This window comes from Phocoena phocoena, chromosome 9 (assembly GCF_963924675.1).
Source record: "Phocoena phocoena chromosome 9, mPhoPho1.1, whole genome shotgun sequence".
Classification (NCBI taxonomy): domain Eukaryota; kingdom Metazoa; phylum Chordata; class Mammalia; order Artiodactyla; family Phocoenidae; genus Phocoena; species Phocoena phocoena.
Window position 1 is genome coordinate 6,917,177 of NC_089227.1, and position 23,965 is coordinate 6,941,141.

At 55.3% G+C, this 23,965-nt stretch overlaps 1 protein-coding gene across 4 annotated transcripts; it reads right to left on the reverse strand.

Moving 5' to 3' along the window:
• Window positions 1–324: 324 nt before the first annotated feature.
• On the reverse strand, window positions 325–12,760 carry DBNL (drebrin like). 4 transcript variants are annotated; one of them, XM_065883643.1, is made up of 13 exons: window positions 12,644–12,760; window positions 8,943–8,998; window positions 6,930–7,042; window positions 6,244–6,318; window positions 5,094–5,240; window positions 4,223–4,300; window positions 3,761–3,912; window positions 3,605–3,650; window positions 3,105–3,180; window positions 2,407–2,502; window positions 2,192–2,304; window positions 1,860–1,956; window positions 325–1,378 (listed from the first exon to the last, which is right to left on the reverse strand). In XM_065883643.1, the coding sequence occupies exons 1-13, from the start codon at window positions 12,724–12,726 to the stop codon at window positions 1,239–1,241; spliced, it is 1,272 nt and encodes a 423-aa protein (XP_065739715.1). In that variant the 5' UTR covers window positions 12,727–12,760; the 3' UTR covers window positions 325–1,238. The 4 variants fall into 4 exon arrangements, with proteins under 4 accessions (XP_065739715.1, XP_065739713.1, XP_065739712.1 ...); XM_065883641.1 differs by having other exon boundaries at window positions 1,239–1,378; window positions 3,105–3,221; window positions 3,604–3,650; window positions 12,644–12,726; XM_065883640.1 differs by having other exon boundaries at window positions 1,239–1,378; window positions 3,105–3,221; window positions 3,604–3,653; window positions 12,644–12,726.
• Window positions 12,761–23,965: the final 11,205 nt, after the last annotated feature.

The window sequence follows — 23,965 nt, forward strand, 5'->3', positions numbered from 1 at the left end:
CCTAAGAAATCAGGACACGGTGAGGCCTGCCTGCAGCTCAGCCTAAGACAGGAAACGCCATCTGCAGCCAGGTGGGGAGGGGGCACTGGGATTGGCCACCACCTGGGCCCACAGCCCCCTCGGCGCATCCTCTGCCCCAAGCTGCTTCCACCTGGCACCTCCCAGAGCGTAAGAGCTTAATCCCCCAGGCGCTCTGTGGGTACAGGTGCCTCACTCCAGGCACATGTGCGCACTGGCTGTCCTGCGTGGGTGGAGGCTCCCCGTGGCAGGGGTCGGGGGGCCCTCGGCCCCTCCCCGAGCACTGAAATGCAGGAGGCTGACTTGCAGTCACACATTGACCTTTATGCCTCCTCCAGGTGGCTAAGGGTTGGTCAGAGGTCTGAGGGTGCACACATGAGGGCTACAACAGGAGGGATCGGAGCTAGGGCCGGTGTGGGGCAATTCTTACTCCAGAAGCAGGCACGGATGGGCTGGGGCAGAAAGAAGGAAAGACAGTAGGAACAGGCCACCATGGTTACTTTCCCTAAACCGTATCAACTGAGGTGCACACCGGGGCCAGCAGACAAGAGTGAGCCACGTGGAAGGACACGCAGTGTCTGTTGATGTTTTCACCTCTTCCTTCACATACTTAGACGGGGGCTTGGTTGTCCCTATCTCCACTGCCCAGAGCCCAGGCAGAGGGATAGAGAAATGGGGAGCACAGAGCAGGTTCCAGAAAGACTGCTACCAAAATTGTCATGACCCACTCTGACTTTGGTCATAAACTCTTAAGTTCACTGTTCCCAAGGGTCACTGAAGCTACAGACACTGTCCCTTAAAGCCAAGAGGAAAAGGAAAAAAAGGCCAGTGCACAAGGAGCCCTCTAGATGCCCCTGCTCAGACCCACCCCCGCAGACTGGCAGTGCCATACTCCTTGGGCAGAGGTCACTGAGAGGCTGGCCCTGGGCAGGCTTGGCTCAGTGTCTTCTGTTGGGGGTCAAGGACCAGGCTGGCTGGGAGGACTTGGGAAGCTGTTGGAAGCACGTCTGGAGATCACCAGGTTATTGCTGCATTTGGGGCAACAGAGGCCGAGCCACCCAAGCCAGAGGGAGCCCGAGGGCCTGCCCTCATCAGGGGGATCCCATTCCTAGAAAAGTGCCGTACACAACCCTCACGCCGCCTCTGCCAGCAACGAGGAAGTCGCGTCTGGGAGGGGAAGGGAAGCACAGCCCCTGGCCTCGGCCAGCAGTCGGGGCCCTTTACTCAATTAGCTCCACGTAGTTGGCGGGAAACATGCCAAAGTGGCCGTCCGGCCCGTAGCCACGCCACCAGCCTTCGTCGATCACCTCAATGCCCGTGATGAGGTTCTCAGGGTCAAAGGAGATCTCGGTCTCGTCGGCTGCAAAGAAGGTGAGCCCAGATGCGGTGCTGAGGGCCCCGGGCCAGCCGGCCCTCAGCCTGTGCTGACGCTGCTCCTGGGGCCACTCCCCCAGCACACACCTTCCTGCGGGGCCCGGCCCTGGGCTCACTGTCCCAGCGAAAGGCTGGAGCACAGCACTTCCACACATCAGCCTGCTCCCTGAGGCCTCTACCCAGGGTCAGCAGGGGCACCGGCATCCAGGCCTGGCCCCTCTTCTCTGGTCGCACTTTCCGGCACTAGGACAAGGTGGGCAACTGGGATTCACACCAGTGGACAGCAAGTAGCTGCCCGCAGCATGTGGGGAGGCCTGAGCTGTGCAGGGCACCCACCCACTCTCCCTTCGCACCCTCCTGCCTTCACTTCTGACACGCCCCGGGGCTCTCCCCTTGAGGGAGTCCGCAAATCCTGTCTCCTGATCTTGGGCCCTGTGGTTTGAGGTGGCAGGGCTGCAGCACATTACCTGCCTGGTAGTCATACAGGGCCCGGGCACAGAGCCCTTTCCCACTCAGCCCCGGGTAGTGGTCAATGCGCTCAGAGCTGGTATCTTGCTGCTGCACCTGCCCACGGATGGGAAAGAAGAAGAGAAGTCTGGGATCATGGTTACCCAGATTCAACCCTGCCTGTGACCAGGGCTCACGGCAGACTTGGGGTGGGGGGGCACGCGGGGCACGGGATGCTCCAAAATTAAACAAGGTAATTCACAGGTAGGGAGCCACGGAATGGGTACGGCCAAGGAGCACATTTCCGGGCACATGGGCCCTTCACACATCTGCCCTGCTGCAGAGAACCCACCACTGGAGGCTCCTCGTAGAGGGTTTCCTGCTCTGGGGGCTCCTCGTACACGGCCTCCTCTTCCGCTGGCACCGAGCACGGAGGGGCACTGGGCACCGGCTCCTCACGGAGATCTGCATGGGAGGACACAGCCCACTCTGACCCAGGGGAGGGGAGAGGACATGCCACGTCTCCCTCCCAGCCCCAACTCCTCACAGGGCAGCCGAGAGCCTTGCCTGCCCTGGGCCTTGAGGTGGCGTGAGCTGACTCTCTGCTGAGGGGGGTCTCCGGTTGGGTGAGCTGCTTCTGCAGGAAGGGGCTCCTCAGCTTGCCTGCAAACCAACGGTAAACATCGAAGACATCACACTGCTGGAAAGGGGGAAGAGCCGGGTCCTCTCTGTCCCTTCTGTGCCCTGTGTTGCCCAGAGGGTGGACCTGTTCTGGGACAGTGGCTGTCATACAGGGAGCGGACAGGGACATGCAGCAGCTGCAGGAATACCACCCACTGTGCACACAGCTCACACACACACACATCGTACACTCCAAGCAGCCCCTTGGGGGCCACGTGCAGTGCTGGAGAGCTGACCAGCAGTGCAGTCTGATATAGCCTTTGGGGGCCAGAGAGGTGACTGATGCAGGCCCCTGAGACCCAGCTAACAGCCCAACGTTGGGGGATTTACAGGGCCGGGGCTGGAGGGTGTCCACTCTAGAGCCACACACGGCCCCTCTTGTCCCACCACGTCAAGAGCAGGAAGGGGACACCCAGGTCCCCGGCTCCCGTGCAAGAAGCAACCCTCATGAGCACGGGCTCTCCTTACTCATCCCTTTCACCTTCTGATACATCTGTCACTAAGTCAGGGGGCCCTGCCCTGGGACCCCAGGCTCCCCTTCAGCCTTCCCCTGCCTCATAGCTGGGTGCAGAGTGAAGTCTCACCTGGCTGGGGGCTGGAGATGGGCGTGGTGGACACGGCCCTCTCTTTCTGCTTGAAAATCTCCCGTGGGTGTGCTCGCTGTGGACAGACAGGCTCCTGAAGGAGCGCGCACAGAGCCGGCAGTGAATGAGGATCCGGGAGCCATCGGCCTGCCTGGCTCCCTGCAGCTGTGCAGGGGGTCAGGAAGCAAAACACCAAAGCTGAGGGGCTCACAGGCCTCTTCCAGCATCAGGCGGAGGTCCATGCCGGGCTGAGCTTCTGCCCTTGGCTCTCCTCTCCACTGACGGCCCTGACACACCACGTGTCCCACATTCTAATCTGCCCCAGCAGGCTGCAGGCCCCTCCCAGTAAGCGCCTCCCTCAGGCCTGCTGGGTGGGGTGTGTGCATCTGGAGGGACCCACAGGGCCACCATGGCTCACAGCAGGCAGCCTGTGCACCTGTCCCAGACGAGCCTCAGCTGATCGGGGACCCCCGCGCGTCACTCTGGCCCTCAAGACTCACCTGCTCCTCTCCGCTCCTTGAAAGCACTTCCTGCTGCTCACACTTCCTGCTGAGAGGGGCAGAGGCAAGAGATGCAGCCCGGCCTCGGCCCACCCTCCCCTGCCCTGGGGGATAGCCCTCCGGAGGGGAGAGGAGGTGGGGGCAGCGCCGCTGCACCTGTGGGGCCCGGCCTCGCCGCCCTGCTGCTGGTGGCGCTGCTCCCGGAGGGCGGCCTCGCGCAGCTCCCGCTCTCGGCGCTCCTGCTCCAGCCGCTGCCGCTCCTCCTCTGCCCGCCTCTTCTCCTCCAGCCTGCGGTTCTCCTCCTCCTTCTGCGGGGAGAGGCGCAGGCGGCTGCCCCCTCAGCCTCGGCGCTGCCGGCAGCATGGACCCGCCCAGGCAGCCCGCACGGGCCGCGGTCAAGCGTGGGCTCTACAGCAACACTCGCTGCCTGGCCTTGTTCCCTAACACCTCTGACCCCTAGTTCAACCATCTGCGAGTGGGTGCTACCAGGGACATCTGATCTAGTAGCTTATTGTAGGAAAAACCGAGACACAGCGAGTAAACCACTTCCTCCTGTCTGCTGCATACAGGACCAGACCAAATGCCAGCTCTCATCCTCATGCCCTGGGCGGCACTTACCTCTGCCTTGGCCCAGAAGCTGTCTTTGCCAACCCTTTTGATCTCAGACACGGCGTTGGTCTTCTGGTACACAGAGCCCTGAGGTGGACAGAGAATTCACTACAGGGTCATCGATAGGAGCATAGCACGCAGGTAAGAACGGTTAGGATGGCACCCGGCAGAGGGAGTGGCGCCTGGCCCGGTGACCCATAAGCAGACTGATACCAAGAGGGCCTGAAAGGCCCTGGAAACCGCAAGTGGGGAAGCTCAACCCCAGACAACACTGGAGGAGTCTCTGGCTGCACCAGGCCCCTGTGGATGGAAGCCAAGGCAGGAACGGCCCCTTGGCCTGCCTGAGATTCCTGGAGGCGGGGCAGTTCTGAGGCAGGCCTCTGGACAGGGGCCCTCAGACAGCTGACTGCCATGGCAGCACCCACAGGGTCTCCAAGAACCCCAGCTCCCATCCCGCACCGGACCACAGGCCCACAGGCGTCCGTCTGCCCACAACTCAGAGGGGCCTGCCCTGTCCACCACCAGAAGTTTCTCCAAAGCAACCACCATCCAGGGCGGCACAGGACACTCTGGGGCCACGGCCTGGAGGGTGGATGGAACTTCCCCGCAGAGAACCTCTGCGCACACACAAGAGGCTCTGGAACTACCAGGCAGGGTCAAAGGCCACGCCTCATGCCCACCGGCACCCACCTCACCAGCAGGCAGCTCTTGCTCCTGTCAGGCCGGGGTCACCACCTGCACCTCAGTCTGGCTCCAGGACCGGAAGCCAGGCAGGAGGAGCCCAGCCCCCGAGGGAGAAAGCGCTGAGGGCGGGCCGAATCGGTCCGCAGCTAGAACCGCGCACTCCTGTCCGGCCACCTCAGGCCCACACAGCACTCACCACCGGGGCCTGGGGGCCCATGTCATGGAAGCGGCTGCTCTCTCCGTGGAAGGTGTAGTTGGCCCCGGAGGCCCTGGCCACCTTCTGCATGATCCACTCGGGCTCCACGTCCTCCTCGGCCCTGGCGTTGACGGTCACGTGGGCCCCCTGCAGCAGGAGCGACACTTAATGAAGAAGCAGCACTGCAATCCCAGGAGAAGACAGGCCGCACACCTCGGCCTGCACAGTGCAACGGCTGCACCGCGCTCAGGGTCGGGAGACCCTGCCAGGAACCAAGGCACGCTCTCCCCGAGGCCTCAGAAAAACCAGCTGAGGGAAACCCATCGCTCTTGTCCCAGCCTGCGTGGGAGGCCCTTGCCCTCCACGGTGTGGCCTGTCCTGTGCTGCTGTAAGACAGCCCCGGCATTAAAGGGCTTCTTTCTAGTGAATGAAATCCAACCTTAAAAGTCACCTGGAAACAAGCACATTTTCTACAAAAAGCAAGTTACTGATTTCTTCTTGAGAAGTTACAACTATGACCTTGTTGTTACTAAATACCAATAAGCTTGGGACCTTCCCTTTCAGCTCCTAGATGGAGAAACTGAGGTGCATCTGAAGAAGCGTTGGCAGAACCAGAAAACAAAGTCCTGAGCCTCCTTGCCAGTAACCAAAGAAATGCAAAGAGTAAGCTGACAAGTGAACAACAAACGCTTTTTGATACAAAATGCTTTTGAAGTTAAACAAGGTTCCATTATATGATGACTGAAATAAATACGTGCAGAAATGGACCACAAAGAATGCGTTAAAGGGAACATGCACGTTGAGGTTGAGAGCAGAAGCAGCTTTCCTTCTCGTCCAAATCCTCCTAGTACTGCTAGAAGTTTGTACTCATAAAACAAATGCAGCCCAAGGCCTAGCCCCGCCCCAAGACAAGCTCCAGCAGGGCCTCCTCAAGGTCCTTCGTCCTTCCTTCCCGCTGAAGCCAGCTTGCAGGTGGCTCTGGCTACCTCCTGGGCAAGAGGAGAGCAGCCTCTGGCTATGCCCTGAAGTCCAGACAGAGCATCGGGATGTGAGGCACGCTTCCGACTCTGGCTGTGATTCCCGCTCACTCACACCCTGGAACCTAGGGACCTGGTGAACTCTGTGAGGCCCTGTACGGAGCAGCCCTCACCTTCAGGAAGCTGGCCATGGTGCTGACGTGGTTGGCGCACGCTCCCTTCCGCACGTCATTCACACCCTCGCCGGTCTGCAACACAGCACACCCAGCATGACCCGCCAATTCCTCAGTGTGACCCAGGTCTCCCCCCAAAGCCACTGCCCACTCCAGGGACTCAGCAGTTTCCCTGTGTCCCGGGAAAGAGCAAACCACAACCCCAAAGCAGAGGACACGGTGAGCCCCCATACCTCCGAGTCAGGGAGGTTCTAGGAGCAGGACGGTCGCCAGTGTCCACTGTGGGGCGTTGCCTTAGAATTCCCTAGTCCCCACCCAGGGGGCTCCACTTCACTAGAGCCCCTGTCCTATACTCCCAGTGTCCTCCCAGCCCTAATCCAGGCACTCTGCTCCCTCAGGATGACTACCCTGAAGGGGACAAGAACATGAGTGCCCTGTGATTGCGTGGAGTCCATTCACAGGAGTCGTTCTGGGCTGGAACAGTGAATTCTGCACTAGCAAGGCCCTAGGTATTCTTTGGGCCACACTGAATTAATCCACTGTTCTGTTCATTCACCAGATTCAAGCTGTTCTAAAATCAGGTCCTCTTCCACTCCACTCACAAAAGGCAAAGCACGAAGGAAGAAAAGGGAGTTTTTCCAGGTCACACCTAGGTGAGAACTCAGAAGCCCTCAAGTTCCACATACCCAGTTGATGAGGACAAACTTAGGCAGGCCGGAGTTTGGGTCCTTCACTCTGCAGAAGGCGTACATCACCTTCCCACTGTTGAGCTCCTCCACCATTTCCTCCAGGCCCCCCTCTGCAGCAGTCACAAGGAGAGTCAGGGGCAGGCCAGGCACCGCACGCCCACCCTGGCACCTAGTCCATCAGGAAAGGGAACCCCAGCTGCCTCTAAACCAGGGTTCTCAGCCCCATCTGCGTCTGAACCAGATTCCTAGGCCTACCCGCACTAAGCTGACTTATGAGAACCGGATGGGACCCAGGATCTGCATTTGTGAAAAGCACCTCAGCCCCGCTCACCACAACGAGAGAAGCCCCTAAGAAGCAATGAAGACGAAGGAAGGAAGGGAGGGAGGGAGGGAGGAAGGAAAGGCACCTCAGGTGATTTTTTAAGCCACACTAGTCTAAAAACCACTCCTGTAAACCCACACGTAATTCTGGAAGTAAAAATGTCATTTATGCTACAAACCAGGCAGGCACCAGACCTCCAAATGGAGGGGCTCTGCAACAATTTTACCATTGCCTGGACTCCACAAACCGCCCTGGAATAACAGGGCCTGATGTGAGTCACCCTGCCCTTACCCATGTCTGCTCAGACTCCAGGGCCACCCAGAGGGTCCCAAGCAGATGTTAACTCTCCGCCATATAGGGCCTCAGCTCTTAGACTCTCTGAGTGGGGATAAGGGAGTGATGGGGCATAGAAATGAGCCACGCTATGCCGTTCTCCCCTGACACCCAGGCTGTGAGCCCCAGCATGTACTAGAGTTTTGGGTTCTCATCAGGTGTCCCAAACCTCCTCAGACCGTGAGAAGGACCTGGATCAGGTATTTTAGCTACAGGGCTCCAGGGAACCTGGGGCAGTCCTGAGGCCCTGCTCTGGGCTCTTACAGCAGAGCCTGTGAATACCACTGAGGATGGTGGTATGAAACTCAGCTGAGCTCTGCAATCCTCAGTCCCCTATGGCATCACACTGCACCTGAGACCACTGTCAGTGGCAGTCCTTCTAGAAAGAGGACCATTAAGGAGAGGCACTTGAAAGAGGGAGATGTTTTCTACCAACAAGTCACCAGAACCATTCATGGGGCAAGCAGAGAACATGCTAGTGAACATGCACTGAACAGTGAAGCCGTGTCACTCAGGTCAGGTGAGCTGGCCTTGAGAACGAGGAGTTAGGGGTATCAGGTGGGGGGCCTGCAGTTTCTACCCCTCTGCCCAGCACTGGCCAAGAGCCTGTTCTTCCCGAGGCACTTCCTATCACCCCGTATTTGAGTAGCACTTTTCCAGGTCACCCTGTCCCAGTGGACCATGTGCACTGATGTGACCTCTCCTGGGTGAGGGTGTGCCCAGCAGGAAGAGGAGAGAGGGAAGGATGTGTCCACACCTTCTCCTCCACCACCAGCACCCGGCTCTGTGGGACTGTTACCCTCCCAGCTGCAGCCCAGGGCTAAGGATGCAGCACAGGCCAGGCCTTGGGCTGCCTGCAAGCTGGAGAGGGCTGGCCTATTTCCCATCTCAGCTCTTCCAACTACAACACAGACAGAGAGCAGCGCTGCCTCGCACCACCAGGCAGAGAGAGCCAAGGAGAAGGTATTTTCACTTAGAAACATCTGAAACCCAAAGCTGGCCAGAAGGAGCTGTGAGTGCCGGGGAGCCCACACTGCTCAGTGGGAGCCTCTGTCCTGCCTGGCTGGCTGCAGCCGGCCCCATCAGGGCACCAGGGAATTCCTGAACATTGAATGAAACTGACGTGGGGGAGGCTCACCCTTAGCCAGGGGAGGTGTCACTGCAGTCACGCCACACGCAGGGGACACCTGTGCACCCTGAGTGCCCTTCCTCCCACTGTGGCGGCTGAAAGGCCAGCAGAGATGGAGCAGTGACGTCACGACTCCCTCCCCTCCACGCGCCTCACCCTCCCTCCCGGGCTTCTGCCTCCTGATGGTCCATAAGAGCCCATCTGCTTCCTCGCTTATCATACTCACCCCCAGTGCCAGCCACACGGATGTCATTGCTGTTGCCTTCGTAGGTAAAGAGGGCCCTGAAACAAAACACAAACAGGCTCTACCACCATCTGCCCTCACTGTCCCCACCAAGGCTTCACGCTGCGCCCCAAAGAGCTCAGCCTGGCAGTAACCCTGTAGGCTGACCCCGACCCCACTCTGAACTACAAGGCGGGACCTCAGTAGGCCGCTGGGCCTCCCAGAGCTGAGCCTTCTCAGCTGCAGCCGGCCTGTCGTGAGGACAAGCCTATGCAGACGGGGAGCATACATCCATCCGGAAGAAAGCTAAGCTGTGAAGTTTTCTGGCAACCTTCTACACATTTACGTGTGAAACACCCACCTAGCTACCACGTGTGTACATTTGAACAAACAAAAGATACCTACATATTCCTGAAACCAAAGCACCCCAAGGAGAAGCAGGAAGGAGAAACACGCGCATTTTCAATGACCCTGTGTATATCTGTGGTCTTCCGGGAAGCCTCAAGGGTTGCTGGAGCAGGTCTGTCTGGCCTGAGGCCCTTCCAGCACACACAGGCTTTTATCGGTTGCATATGGCACTGGAAACCACAGGGGCCATGACTCAACACGCAGTCAGGCTCCTCACAAGACAGGCTCCCTGGCTGGGCACGTGCTGTATCTAGCAGAGCCTTAGGTCTCCACAGGTGACCCTGGGTCACACCGCCCTTCTCCTGTAAGCCTAATTATTCATAAGAACTCTGGTAAAGATGTGGCCTTATAAATTATGGTAAATTGTATTAAATCTGGCCCTTGACCAGAACAAAGGTCACTCAAAGAGAACATCTTAGAAGAGGCGGCTTCTGTGCGGTCCACATGAAGCCCAGACATCTGCATGAACTCTGCAGCAGCTCAGCCCCAGGGAGTGCTGGCGGACCACAAGGTGAGGGTGCTAACCCATCAGACAGCAAGTCACAGGCAAAACCCGGTCTGGGGTATCATCACCCCACGCTCCACGGCACAGGCCTGCTGAGGCGCGCCGGACAGAAGCTCCAGGGTCAACAGCCTGACAGGAGCCATGTCAACTTCCACTCAGCTTCCCCAGGGCCTCGCTAATGCCACTGGGCAGAGCTGCCTGAGCCTGAGAAAGTCAGAAGAAATTAGACCCAGGTCCAGAGATCTGGCTGGGAGGGAGGACAGACTGCCAGGAAAGAACCACTGCTTCCCAGCAGAGGGGAGAGTGCAGGAGAGAAACACTCGGAAAAACAGGGAAAAGGAAGGCTGGGTGGTGGCAGACATCCAGACTCTGGTGGCCAGAGTCCTGACCAGCCTTCCTCCCGGAGGAAAGAAGCCCCTGGCTGCACAAGACAGGGGCACCGGACAAGCAGCAAGAAACGGAGGTGGCCGCTCAGCTTAGCTTTTCCAAGAAGGGATCCAGCAGCTAGCAAAGGCCACACTCCGTGCCTGCCACCTACCCCTCTGACTTCATGTCCCTCCACCCTGGGCTCCAGCCTAAGCCACCTTCCTGAATGTTCCCGGTTCAGAGGCTCATACCACATTCAAACAACCCTTCTTTCAAACCGACATGAAAAAAAAAATGGTGTGTTGGCTTGTGCAGGCACATAGCACAAGGAGTATGGGGCACTGGGCACCTTATAATCCAGTCACTTCCCAAAAACCTAATCTGAGACCCTGCTGCTTGCTAGCGATGGGAATGCAGCTACAAATAATCCCTAAGAGGCCCTGCCCATGGAACTTACTTTCTAATGGGAGACAAACAAAACATACACACACACACACACACACACACACACACACACACACACACACACATACACACCAGATAGTGCCAGATACTGTCAGATAGTGCAGTGGGAGCAGGAACTGAGCAAACATGCCACTATCTAGGGGAAGAACCACCTGGGGGAACCAGGAGAAAGAGCCGGTATGGAGAGTTGATGCAGTGGCTGCTCTCCAGCCCACCTGGCTCCAGGGCCTGGCCCGGGGCACCCACTCTGCATGAGAAACGTGTTATGACCCGTCGAACCAGAGACCACCTGTTCTTGCTCTGATATCCTCTGCCACTTTTTCCGCACCGCTCTCAGTACCCCTACATCAGGGACAGAGATGGGGACCACCCCACCCTTTCTGGTGAAGAGCAAAGGTGACAAGAAAACCAGTGAGGGTGTCTGGTGCATGCCTGAAGGCAGTCAACCAGGGAGATGGGAAAATGTACTGCAGCCAGGGAGACAGGAATCCAGAAAGGCCTCTCCAAAAAGGCAACATCAGAGCTGAGAAAGGAAGTTTGGGGAGCCCCCTAGGATGATGTGGAAAGGCGCTCCAGGCAGAGGAAGCAGAATGAACAAGAGCTATGAGGAGAAAACAGCTTTGCAAGTTTAAGGAAAAGAAAGAAAGCTAGAGTGGTGGTAAACAGGTGTGACCATAGCACGGTAAACAGGAGGGGCGGTCAGGAGCCTGTCGGCCATGGCAAAGAGTCCAGGCTGTTTCTGATGCAACAGGAAGCCACTGCAGAGCTTAAGCAGGGAAGTGACATGGGTCTAGATATTTTTTCAGCTAGTGAATGGAGACCTGCCCACATCGACGTGGCCCCAGAGATTCTGCAGACCCGGGCAGCTGGTGTCCTGAAGCTCTTCCCTAAAAGGCCTGGGGGTGAAGAAATGGCAAGGCAACAATGCCCTCAGTGTCACAACAGTACAGTGTACAAAAGCCACTCTGTGCTGGGCACCAGGGAAAGTAGACACGAGAAAGCAGTAGCACCTGACAAGTGGAGAGAGCCACAGTAGCTCAGCCACGCCCAGCGGGCTCCTCCCTTGGCAACGGGAAAAGGCTCCCACCCCGAAAGCTGGTCACCTCACTCGATCATACTCAGCATACTTTTTGGAAGTACAAGTTCTCAAAACTGGTCAGTGAACACACTTTAAACAAAAAGGAAGGTAACAGACAATTACCATGCAAAAAACAACCCTAGCTGCAGGACAGACAGCAGGCCCTATGTGTGGGCTGCCCAGGGCTCTCCCAGAGACTTCAGATCCAGGCTTCCAGTACTATAAAGCCCCTAACACCGACAACCTAGGAAAGGATGTCACTGGGAGGTGGACGGAAGATGGGACCTTTTCCTAAACACATAACCAGCATCGTCCTTTCCTTCAACTCCCCATAGCTCAGGAATATTAAGAATATTCTTCTTGGAGAAAGCGAGGTTCTCGAATACACATTCACAGGGAACCAGGGACTTAAACCCCTCCACCTTCCTGCCTGACATCTCCAAAGCAAGGCTGCCAGACCACCCTTAGAGGGCCATCCCTGAACACAGAGTTTGGAGGAAGCCGGGCGTAGCTTCCGCTTTCTCAGGGAGGGCTGTGGAAGGCCCCTTTGTCCACGGAAGTCCCCGGGCAAGAAAGGAGAACCTGGCGAAGCCCTCAAGCACAGCCAGGCACAGGATGCATCAACGAGGCCAGTACGGCCGAGACCGGAGGCCAGCGGAGGGAAAGGGCTGGGGACTCACCGGACCCCCACCCCCACGCCGGGTTTAACCTGCCCACGCACGGTGGGGCAAGGGGTGACAGGGTGGGGACCGCCACCCCCCCGGAGTGTGGCGCAGGTGCGGGGCAGACAGGGCTCCGCGCCCCCTGGCTCCCCAGCCCCAGCCCGCTCCCGGCCCGCCCCCGGCCCGCCCCCGGCCCGCCCCTGGCCGCCTCGGCGCCCACCAGTCGGTCGGGGACTTCTCGTTGACCACTTGCTCGTAGGCCTCCTGCAGCGCCGGCCCGTTCCGGCTCAGGTTCACAGCCATGGCCGACACTGCGGTGTCCCAGCCTCCGCCGCCGCTTCCGGGCCCGGGCAGCCCAACGCCCCGCCCGTCGGCCGGAAGCCCCGCCCCGACAGCCGGAAGCGGAAGCGGTGCAGGCGGGGCCCGGGTGAGCGGGCGAGTGCTGGCTAGGCGTCTAGAGGGCTGCTGGGGAGTTGGGGCCCGCGTGCGGGTCGCGGTCTGCAGACAGCTGGACGAGGGGGTGGAGGGAGGGCGCGGCCTTCTGCGCGTCCCCGTGCTCTTTCCCGCCGAGCCCGGGCGCGCCTTGTGGGTCCGGCGGAGGGACCCCACCCAGCCCCCTGTTCGCTACACTCATGGAGCACCGTGCATTTTATTCTTAAACTCTTGTTGCAGTTAAAGCACTTGCTTGAGAATCCTGGATTCGTGACAGGCACGGGATCCCCCGATCCTCTGTGTGGACCCTCAAAAGAAATTTTATCTATGAATGAAGCAGGCATGAATTAATGAGAAGAATAAAAATGAACACTAAGTGATGGTCACACTGCCACAAACCTAACTCAGAGTGCTGTCGTGTTTCTTTGACCTCACCTGCATTTTCTAGTGAGGTAGAGGATGCGGTGGCGGAGGAGAGATGAGAACCTGCCCCGTGCTGGTCCTGTTAACCCAACCAAACTTGGGTCCACTGGCCCCAGTGTAGTAAAGCCAATCTACTGACATGAAGTCGTGGTGAAGGAAAAGTGCAGCATTTATTGCAGGGCGCCAAAGCAAGGAGTCCTGGCAGCTAGCGCTCAAAAGATCTGAGCTCCCCGCGCTGGCTTTCAGGGAAAGGTTTCTAAAGATAGGGTGAGGCAAGGGGGCTGAGGGGTGTGTGATCAGCTCGTGGACATTCTTCTGATTGGTTGGTGGTGAGGTAACCGGTAATCAACATCGTCAACCTTCTGGTTCCAAGCAGTCTGGGTTGTGGGCGGCACGCAGTCAACTTCTTCCACCTAGTGGGGGCTTCAGTATCTGCAAAAAATAGCTCAAGGATATGGCTCCAAATAATATCTATAGCCTTTGAGGAGGCAGTAAAGGGCCTTGACTTTGTTTAGTGGCTGAACTATTATTATTTTGTCTTGCTTGACTGTTTTCCTTTGTTTCTGCATTTTCTCACTTCTCTGATTAAATTTATTCGTTGGAACTTAGGGAAGGCCTAGAAGGCTAAAGTTTTTCTAAAGACAAGAGGCAGGCAGAGGACATGGTGGCAGGGACGGGGTGTCTGCTCTGGGAAGGCCCCATAGGGTCCTGCTCCGTCATGGTCCTGGTTCTTTCCACGCCCTGGCTGACTGATGGAAGGGGTCCACCATGCCTCAGCCTGCACCTGACTATGACTGACCTACCTGGAGGGAAACAGAGACACATGCCCGGCCCACAGCAGCTCACAGCTTCCTTCTCTGCCCTAGAGAACTCCCCCACTTCCCTAAAATTCAGATCCACAGTCCCATAGCCCCTTAGAATTCCATGCTTTGGAATTCAGAGTCGTTCAGCTTTCAGAAAATATCGCATATACCCTTTATACTCTATAGACTCTACCACAGGAACCCGAGCAGAGTCTGGTAATCAAACGTGTTCATTTTTCTGCAGTGACGTCTGAAAAATCAGTCAAGTGGGTTATAGAAAGACTCTAAATAGCCTCATGGCAGTTCAGGTCAGATTTTGCTGACAAATCAGTTACCAAAATCTTAAGGTCTTGGGGTCTGGACTGTGCATTTAAGGGCTTGTAAACCTTATTTGGGCACAAATACTTTTCATTTGTTATGCCATTTTCATTGCTGTTCACATCACTGTTGCTTGTCTTACAGGCAGAAACTCTGACATCTCTCTGATGGACAGAGCAGTGACCTGGTCCCACCCTGGGGAAACCTTGGGTCCTGGCCAAATACTCCTCGCCTTCAGCAGCTCTGTCTGCGGTCCTGCTCACTCCCCAACCACCCTGGATCTTCTTCAGTGTACAGGTCTCCTCGTTTCTCCACTTTGACTTCGCTAATGTGTTTGCCTCGGAAAAATGAACTCTAGTAAATGGAGGCCTCCCAGCTCTCCCGATTTCTAGTCTATTTTTTGTCTTCAGTAACATCTCTGCTGTCATGTTTTTCCTCAGACTTGGCCTTCAGGTGACTTTCTGATCCGCCCCAGTCCCTTTGCCTCCATATTCCAGGGGAGTTCAACCCACAGACACTCGTATTGTTCTTGTTTCTTATTTTCTTTGGCTCCACGTGTCTTTGTTTTCTCTTCTTTCTCTGGGAATGTTCCTATTTAAACACGTCCTAATTACCAGTTTCCTTCATCTACTTGGTTGCCAGTCCCCAGCCTGGGGGCCCTGGATCCCTAAGGCCTACTAGGGAGCACTTTTCAACACTTCAGTCAACTGGGGGTGGCCCTACCTTGCCTGAATCAGGCTGTGCAGACTAAGGAGGCAGGTCTCTTTGTCTTGGCACTAGATCAGCTCAGTGTGGTGACCAGGTCCATGCATACTGATGAGGGAAGAGCAGGGAGACCCAGGCTCCACTGAAAGAAGGCTGAGGGGGTCCCTGGTGTGGGAAGGTGGGGACATTAGGATTCCACTTCCTGCTGTAGTGTGTGGTAGCCTATTTCAGCTTGACAGATCAGGGAAGGACTCCCAGAGGTAACACAGGAGCAGAGACTGGATATGGGGGTGGGAGGGTGGGGGACGCAGCTGTGGAAGATCTGGAGAGAAGTGTTCCAGGCAGGGGGAACAAGAGGTGCTGGAGCTCTGAGGTGGGAGGCCAGAGAAGAAGAGAGGGAAGGAGGCATGGGTGCGGGTTGGATCCTGTAGGACCCTGTGGGTCAGGGGGGAGCACTTTATTCTTAGGTGTGATGGAATCCCTGGAGGGCTTTAGACAGAGAGGATGTAACCTAGGGATGTTTTTATGTTTATTTATTTATTGGCTGCTCCGGGTCTTAGTTGTGGCACGCGGGATCTTCATTGCCACATGTAGGATCTTTGTTATGGCATGTGGGATCTTTCTTAGTTGTGGCATGTGGGTTCTTAGTTGCGGCATGCAGGATCTAGTTCCCTGACGAGAGATCGAATCCGGGCCCCCGCTGCATTGGGAGCATGGAGTCTTAACCACTGGACCACCAGGGAAGTCCCTGATCTAGGGATGTTTTTAAAATGTCCCTCTGGGGACTTCCCTGGTGGTGCAGTGGTTAAGAATCCACCTGCCAATGCAGGGGACACGGGTTTGATCCCTGGTCCGGGAAGATCCCATATGCCGTAGAGCAACTAAGCCCGTGCACCACAACTACTGAGCCTGCGCTCTAAAGCCTGCGAGCCACAACTACTGAGCCCGCGTGCCTAGAGCCCTGGCTCCGCAACAAAAGAAGCCACCGCAATGAGAAGCCCGCGTACTGCAACGAAGAGCAGCCCCCGCTCGCCGCAATTAGAGAAAGTCCGTGCGCAGCAACCGAGACCCAACACAGCCATAAATAAATAAATAAATTTATTTTTAAAAAAATGTCCCTCTGGCTGCTGTGTGTAGATCCTGTCCACGCCCCTCTCCCTCCCACTCCTGCTTTTCCTGAGTTCCTATTTCCTTTTGGCCATCTCCCTCTTGTTGGTTTTTCCTTGGTTTGAGAATGTGAGATGTCTCCACAGGTCATTCCTAGGACTCTTCTCTCTTCTCCTTAGCAAATTGCTCTGTCATTCACACAAGCCTGTATACTCTTCTTGCATGTTGATAGACTCAGATCTTCTTTACTTCTTGATGCTCTCCTGGTGCGTTAGGATAACAGATCCAGGGCATGAGAGCAGGGCTCCAAATGGTCAGTGTCCTTCACACTCTGAGGGCAGCTGTGTCCTGAAGGCATCTGGGCCCAAGTGTGGAGGGACCATGCTGGTAAACGCCTTCCGGAGCCCACTGCCTAGAAGGAGTCAACAACGTTAAGAAAAAGAATTGCCACAGCAGTGTCCCACAGGGTTTCCACCTATTCGAGCTGCTGTAATAAAACACCACAGACTGGGTGGCTTACAAACAACTGAAATTCATTTCTCACAGTTCTAGAGGCTGGAAGTCCAAGATCAGGGCACTGGTAGATCTGGTATCTGGTGAGAGCCCACTGCCTGGTTCATAGATGGCCGTCACGTGTCCTCACGTGGTGGAAGGGGCAAAGGAGCTCTCTGGGGGCGTCCTGTATAAGCACCCTAATGCCATTCACGAGGGCTCCACTGTTAGGACCTAATCACCTCCCAAAGGCCCCACCTCCTAATGTCATTACCTTGGGGGTTAAGATTTCAACATAGGAGTTTTGAGGGGACACAATCATTCAGACTACAGCCATCAGTAGGAAAGCACAGGTGTTTATTCAAAGTCTTCCTCCACAGAAGTGTCAATTAGCAAGAAAAGCATTTTCTTAAAAACCACCAAGATTACATCTCTCTGATCCAGCCACACACGGCCACATTACTACAGAGTTAGAGAAATGAAATCGTTGCTTTTCCTGCCCTAAAAAGAAAACTTTTTTTTTTTTTTGTGGTACACGGGCCTCTCACTGCTGTGGCCTCTCCCGTTGCGGAGCACAGGCTCCAGATGCGCAGGCTCAGCGGCCACGGCTCACGGGCCCAGCCGCTCCGCGGCATGTGGGATCTTCCCGGACCGGGGCACGAACCCGTGTGCCCTGCGTCGGCAGGTGGACTCTCAACCACTGCGCCACCAGGGAAGCCCCTTTGCCGACATTTTAAACCCAAAGATGTCAATAGGTTCTGTTAGTCCCTCCTGTTTCAGGCTGAAGGCATCCTGGGCCTGCATGCTGGACATACATACATATATATTTTGGCTACACCACGCGGCATACAGGATCTTAGTTCCCACACCAGGGACTGAACCCGTGGCCCGTGCAGAGTCCTAACCCCTGGACCGCCAGGGAATTCCCACTGCTGGACATTTGACACGGAACTTTCAACTTTCCTCAGAAGGGTAGCCAGCCTTAAATCCCTTGCTTCTGCCACCCTCAACTTTATGGCGCATGCCTCCATCCACATCCTTGTTTCTGGAGCTGTTGAATCATTTTGCCCATTGAGCACTGCTGACCTTCTTTCTTGTGCCCTAGCCAGGCCATTATTGCTCCCGAGAACAAACTCTCTGAGGCCAGGCTGGGCCCAGGCCTAATGGCACTTCTTTCTTCACGTGGATAGAGGGCTAGATAGATGCAGCTTTGTGCCTGTGTCCTTGCCCCTAACAGGTCTCTGGTCCAGTGACGGTGCTTGTTTCCCTGGGGGTCTAGGGTGTGAAATGGCTTTACACACCAGCTTATATGAAGTGTGCCATCCACTCAGTATGAACATTTGTATTCATCCTGCCACTCCTCTGCCTTCAGTGATTCTCCGGCAAGGTCAGCCCTGTGATTCCATTTACCCTAGTGTCCTGGTGACCCCTTGGCTCCCAGAAGGTAACAGGGCCCCAGTTTGGGAAGGGCCATGTGCGGAAGTATCCCCAGGTGCTGAGTCAGCTCCCAGAATATGCTGGAACCCAGCCTCCGTTGAAGGGCTCCCTTTGCCTGCAGGACCCTCTCCCCTGTCCATCCATTAGACCTGACCCTATTCTCACCCCCTTCCTGAGGCCTGTGGGCTTCCCCCCGTGACTAGGCCCTTGAGCTGTTGCGGTGATGGGGGTGGGCAGCAGGGGTGAGAGGCAGGCTCCAACGGGGCAGTTCTGTCATTACCTCCCAAAGGGGAGCCCAGCCAAGCCCCTGCACCCCGAGAGAAGCTCTGTGGTAGGGAGCTGGATGCACCAAGTGGGCCTCTCTGAAGGGTGAGAATTGGGAGTCTGGGAGAAGTGGGGTGGAGATGGGATAAGGAGACTTTTTTAAGGAAAGTCAAGAAGCCACTATTTGGCCTGATAGGGGTTTTGCAGATTTTCTATAGCTTTTTGGTTTTGTTTTTAATAAAATCTCTCTGGCAACAGAATAGAAGCCCCGGTGGTGGTCATGATGAGGACAGCAGACGGGCCGGGGGGGAACACCAGACCTGAGGGGCGAGCGTTGCCTGCCTGCGTGGCACCAGGCTGCTGTCTTGCGGATGCTGGCGAGATAGGCTGGGACCTGGGACTCGGGACCCTTTCCTGGAGTGCTTGCACCTGGACAAACGTCTCCTCTCCTCAAGCAACAGAATACAAAGAAACTCGAAGGGACTAAAAAATAACTGCATGCGTGCGCAGGTGGGGTCCGTTATGAGCAGTAAGATACAAAAAGGCCAAAACCCACTTGCCATTTCTGAGGTGCGCGGAGCAAAAGCGGGGGGCTGCACATGATCCCCGCACACAGCACCGGCAAGGGGGTGCGCAGATCACCGAAGCCACCCCTGCACGCCCACTCCGGCTCGGGGAGCGGGCAAGCGCACCTGTTACTTGTTCTCACTCCCACATGCTGCCGCTCAAGTCCCACTAAAGCCTTGCCGCAATTTCTTGTCTGGTCTCTTATCAATTTCTATTGATTAAATAGTCCAAGGACCCAGGTTGGTAACCCTGGGAAGCCATCCTCCGTTTCTCAGAGGACCAGCTTTCACGGCTAGATCTAATCCTCATTCAATCCTCAGCCAGCGCTGCCAGGGAGGAAGCATGTGTCACAGCGAGAAGAGCTGGAGGAACAGGGGCACAGGAGGGATGGGCAGGCGAGGGCGGGAGGGACGGGTGGCCTATGTTGCTCTCAAGGCTTTCTCAGCCTCCGCCAGGACAGGCATCGGGCCAGGAGTTCTGCAGACCAGTCCCATAAGCACCTCTCTGGAACTCCAGGAGACTGTCTCCTGAATTTCAGAGACAGAAACCTGCCCGTCCTTGAGCATCTGCAGTCGGGTGGTGTGGGACCCCACGGTGCTGACGCACAGCTCAGCTGTGAGCTGCCAGGCCGTTGGGCATTGGTGTTCTGGTGTTTTCATCCCTTGTCGGGAGACTGACCCTGTGCCGTGTTCTTGGAACTCTTGGGTCTTCCCGTAGCCTGACGCAGGATCAAGATCTCGGCACCGTCCTGCAAGCTGAGACACTTGCGGCCGGAGCTACGTCATTTGTTCATGTTGGATCAATTGCTTAAGGTCATGCATCTCCATGATATCCCTGGTCCACAGAGAAGAAAATGTATCACTCCCGCCGTTAGCTTTTCAGAGCTGCTGTCCAGTTACTGACCTGGGACTCGCCTTGGAAACATGATATGTGTATCTGTGGCTTACGCGGGAGCTGCCTGCACCACAGTGCATTTTAAAATAAGGTTTTCGACCTAAGATGCCTGTCCTTCAGACTGACCTGAACCCTGGAAGCCATGAAGAGCAAGTTTCCCATGGGGACAGAGTCCAGGGAATTTGCCAGGGACAGGCCTGTGGAGCGTCACTGTGGTGGCCTGTCCAAGGGCTCTGGCAGGTACAGAGCGTGACTCAAGTGAGCGAAGAGTGAATGGTTATTTATACTGGGGATCCCAAAGGGATAATTTTACTTTTTCTACTACAGATCTCCAACAGGGAGAGCAGGCTTGGGGAAATTTTGACTGGACTGAGAAAATTCATCAGCTTGTTGGGAGTCATAAGCCATTACACTGGAAAGGCTGAAATATGGCACCAACTTGGGCCTGGAGGTCTCTTCTCTGAGCCTCTGACTTGTCTCTGAAACGTGAATCTACCTTCCCGTGCTTTGTTACGCGTGGTTCAAGGAGCACTGTGACCCCTGTCTGAAGTGGCAGAGCCGTGTGATGACAGTGTTCCCAGGGGACACCTAACGTTTATCATTTTGTTTAGGTAAAGACCGAAGGGGTAGCAAAGACACGAAAATTAAAAGGGCCACCCTCACCATGGTAACAGGCAGGGAACGGGGCCCATGGAACACAGAAAGCAGCCTTGCTGTGGTAACAGAGGATCCTAAGTGGGGATCCCCATAAGGTAGATGCAGACCAGGCTCAGACTGCTGCTTGCTTTGCTAAGGAAGCGGTGGTAACTAATCCCGGCACTCTCCCGGCAGTTTCTGGAGCAGAGGAGCCTCCCGTGGTCACCTATTGTTTGCTGATCCCCAGCTGCAAGGTCTGTAGGCTTCCTTCCAAACTCCACAGGCCTGGCCATCTGGTTGCAGCATTTAAGTGTTTCTCTACCCCCTGGTCCTACTCACCCAGACACTATTTTCATAGGGCTGTTCTGGGAGTGGACCAGCTTTGAAACGCCCTTAGGAAAGACCAGGCCAAATTTGACATTAGAGGTTTGAAGTCCCTCAGTTTTCCTCCCTCTCTTTGGAGGTTTAATTAGACTAGCCCCTTTCCTACCCTTCTCCTCACTAACCTAATCTCAAACCTTTGAACTCTGAAGGCAAGTCTTAAAATGTGTTGCATCAGAAACTTAAGAGAGGAGGCCAGTTACCTGACAGGCTACCTGTTAAAAGTTTCCATATCTTCTCTTCTGCCTGGAAAAAAAAAAAGAGACTTCAATGTCAGTTATCATTTAGGGTTATGAGTGAATTACATTTTAATTTACATTTAACAGTCCCCCTCTCTCCCTGTGTCTGGTCCGTGACTGGCTCACACTTGGACTTCATGGAGGCTCTGAACGGGAGGAGGTAGGGGTGATAAAAACCTCATCGGGTAGAAGAGCATAACCCAAATCTTTCCAGGTTTCATAATTTTGCTCTTGCTTCTACAAGGACAGTCATCTCTCATGGCGTGTTATGTGCTTTATACCCCTTTATATCTTCTATCTACCGCTGCTCGGTGTGAGGGGAGAGGGCCAGCAAGTGGCACTGCCGAGGAAGGCTGGTGGGAACTGTGGGGTAAGGCCTCCACTTCTCAGTGACACTGTTCCCAATTCCCAGGAACTCCTGGGATGAGTGGAGACTCCTCGGGATGTGGTTTGCAGCAGACGGGATGTGAGGGAAGCCTGCCCGCTCCGCCCTGGGCACCCGAGCTGGCACTGAATTCTAAAAGGCCAAGAGTACGTGGTAAGGGGCCATGCTGAGGCCCCCTGTGTATCCCCTCCGTGAGCGATGCCGCCTGAGTGAGGCCGGGCAGGGGAGGCGCACAGGTCCCCCCAAGAGGTGAGCAGTGAGTCGGGGTGGCAGTACAGATTCCAATGTAGCCAGGAAGGCTGCAGATCATAACAGTGACCGCTGATCTGGCATCAAAGACATGACGCTGTCAAAACCACGATGGCTGAGAGTGGTACCAACATGCTGTGGTTGGGGAAAGTGGGCAAGCAGCGTCTGTTTGCAGAAGACATGATGCTCTGTGAGTGGCTTGGCCAGCACCTCAGCTCAGCTTCTCTTGGACAACGTCACCCGTAAAACCTCTGAGGCACTTACATAGCATATTTCTGTGTCCACTCTCTCGCTAGTCTGTTGTACCTGGAAGAGAAAAGCAGAGGGGGTGACACCCTCGTGCATAATGGTCACTTCCTTTCAATGTGGAGCAGAGAACAGAACTGGTACGGGGGCAATGCTGCTGATTCCAGTCAAATACCGAGGACTGATGGACGAATGCAATAAAGGCTGCCCGGAGCGGGAACGTGCCATTCACGGCCGTAAACCCCTAGCCTGGTGAGTCCTGAGGGTTCTTCACAGCTGTCTGCTGGGGAAGATTTAATAGTGCAAAGAACCTCCTCCCTCCGTCTCTCCCGTCCTACAACATGGATGAGGAAGAGATACACAGAGGTCAGCGTGGAACAGCCCTGGCTGTCCAGCATGTGGGCTCCAGGAATCTGGCCACCAGAGTGTGAGTCAGTGCCACTCTTGGCAGCATGGAGCAGGTCTGGTGCCCATTGACAGTATGTGCGTTTATCCTCATTACTGTAATGAAATCTGGTGCCATGACACTGTAAGAGAGATTTGTAATCAGAGGAGGCAATGAAAACAACCACTCTGGGTATATCTAAAATATATCAGTGTTGAAATAACTTACTGCCCTGCACGGTCCTGGATGAGCTGGGCTCCCTCCCCAAACCTGAACAGGATACAGGAGAGGGCACCCGGAGGAGTAGACCCCCAACCCATTCCCTGCTGGGTACTTGAGCTAGACACCGGGACTGACACCATCTGCCCCAAAGTAGTGTGCTCTGAGGGGCAACAAGAAGGACGGTGGCAAGGACTCGGAAGTCTCCTTGAAAAATGGAGCTCTTAGGCTGGGTGGCGCATACGTGGGCATCCGTTATATTATTATCTACAATATTTTACATGCCTGAAATAGTTTATAATAAAATAGTGGGGGTTTTGCCTGTTTTTTTTTTAAAAAAACAACTTACTTCACAATATGAGGAGAGGAAGCTGTGTGTATGGGAGGCTAATCATCTATTACCAAATGATTTCTTCCAGGACGGGTCAAACTTCCAAAGCGTCTCAGGCACTAAGTATCTGTCTTATCCCCCAAAATCTCCTAGAAAGAAGATCACGCAGTCTTGCCAGACCCCCCTGAGAGTCAGAAAATTCTTGCCAAAACGTCAGTCTACTTTATCTTGTTCTCCTGTGGAAAGGAGATTTTAAAAAGACAGAAACACCCTCTTCTCTTGTAGGAGACAGGACTTTTTAGCTCACACCTCTCCAACTCACAGGGCTTACTGCAGTCTTTTAATAATAGGCGCTGTTTTCTCTTTGTCCTTGGGCAGGCAGTCAGGAATCCTGAAAATGCCTAAGAGACATACAGGACTACATCCTGTTTATTTTAAGAAAGATTAGCAGCAGCTTATACTCTCATGAAGGAGGTAAGATGGAAGATTCCTACCTTACAAGACACGGCAGCATCTCTCAACAGGGAAAGGGGCGAGGGAGTACATTCAAGACCATGAAACACGCCTTGCAACCAAACCCCTTGGAATAACAGTCATACTCAAGAGAGTTATTTTAGCATCTGCCCGCCTCTGCCCAGCACACCCCAGTCTCCCCTGCTAAAAGCTGGCAAGGTCTCCGGGATCCTAACCACATTTAACCATGATTTAAAATACGGAGGCACCAGATGGCCTCTGGTGGCAATGCCCAGGAAGAGCTGCGGCTGAGAAGCCCGATGGGGCCTCTTCCCACAGCTTCGATACAACGTGCACACACGGGGTAAGGGGTCTGATTCCAACTGAGCCATCAAGGTCAACCTTGGGGCAGTACGACATATCACAAACCCTGAGATCGGGGGCCCTGAGACAGACTCAAGACTTTTGCGCATGTCTTGCTAAAACGCAAAGCCTTAGTTCACCCTGAGGAAACATCACACAAACCCCAAATGAGGGACCTCTGACAATATAACTGATCAATGCCTCGCAAGAGCA

What these genes read in the sequence shown, in the direction of transcription:
- DBNL (XM_065883640.1), bottom strand. Translation starts at nt 12,726, where the DNA reads ATGGCTGTGAACCTGAGCCGGAACGGGCCGGCGCTGCAGGAGGCCTAC. An exon ending in CCGTGTGGCTGGCACTGGGG is followed by an intron (nt 7,043 to 8,942) that starts GTGAGTATGATA and finishes TGACTGCTGCAG; the next exon opens with AGGGGGGCCTGGAGGAAATG. An exon ending in AAGGAGCGGAGAGGAGCAGG is followed by an intron (nt 3,222 to 3,603) that starts TGAGTCTTGAGG and finishes CTCATTCACTGC; the next exon opens with CGGCTCTGTGCGCGCTCCTT.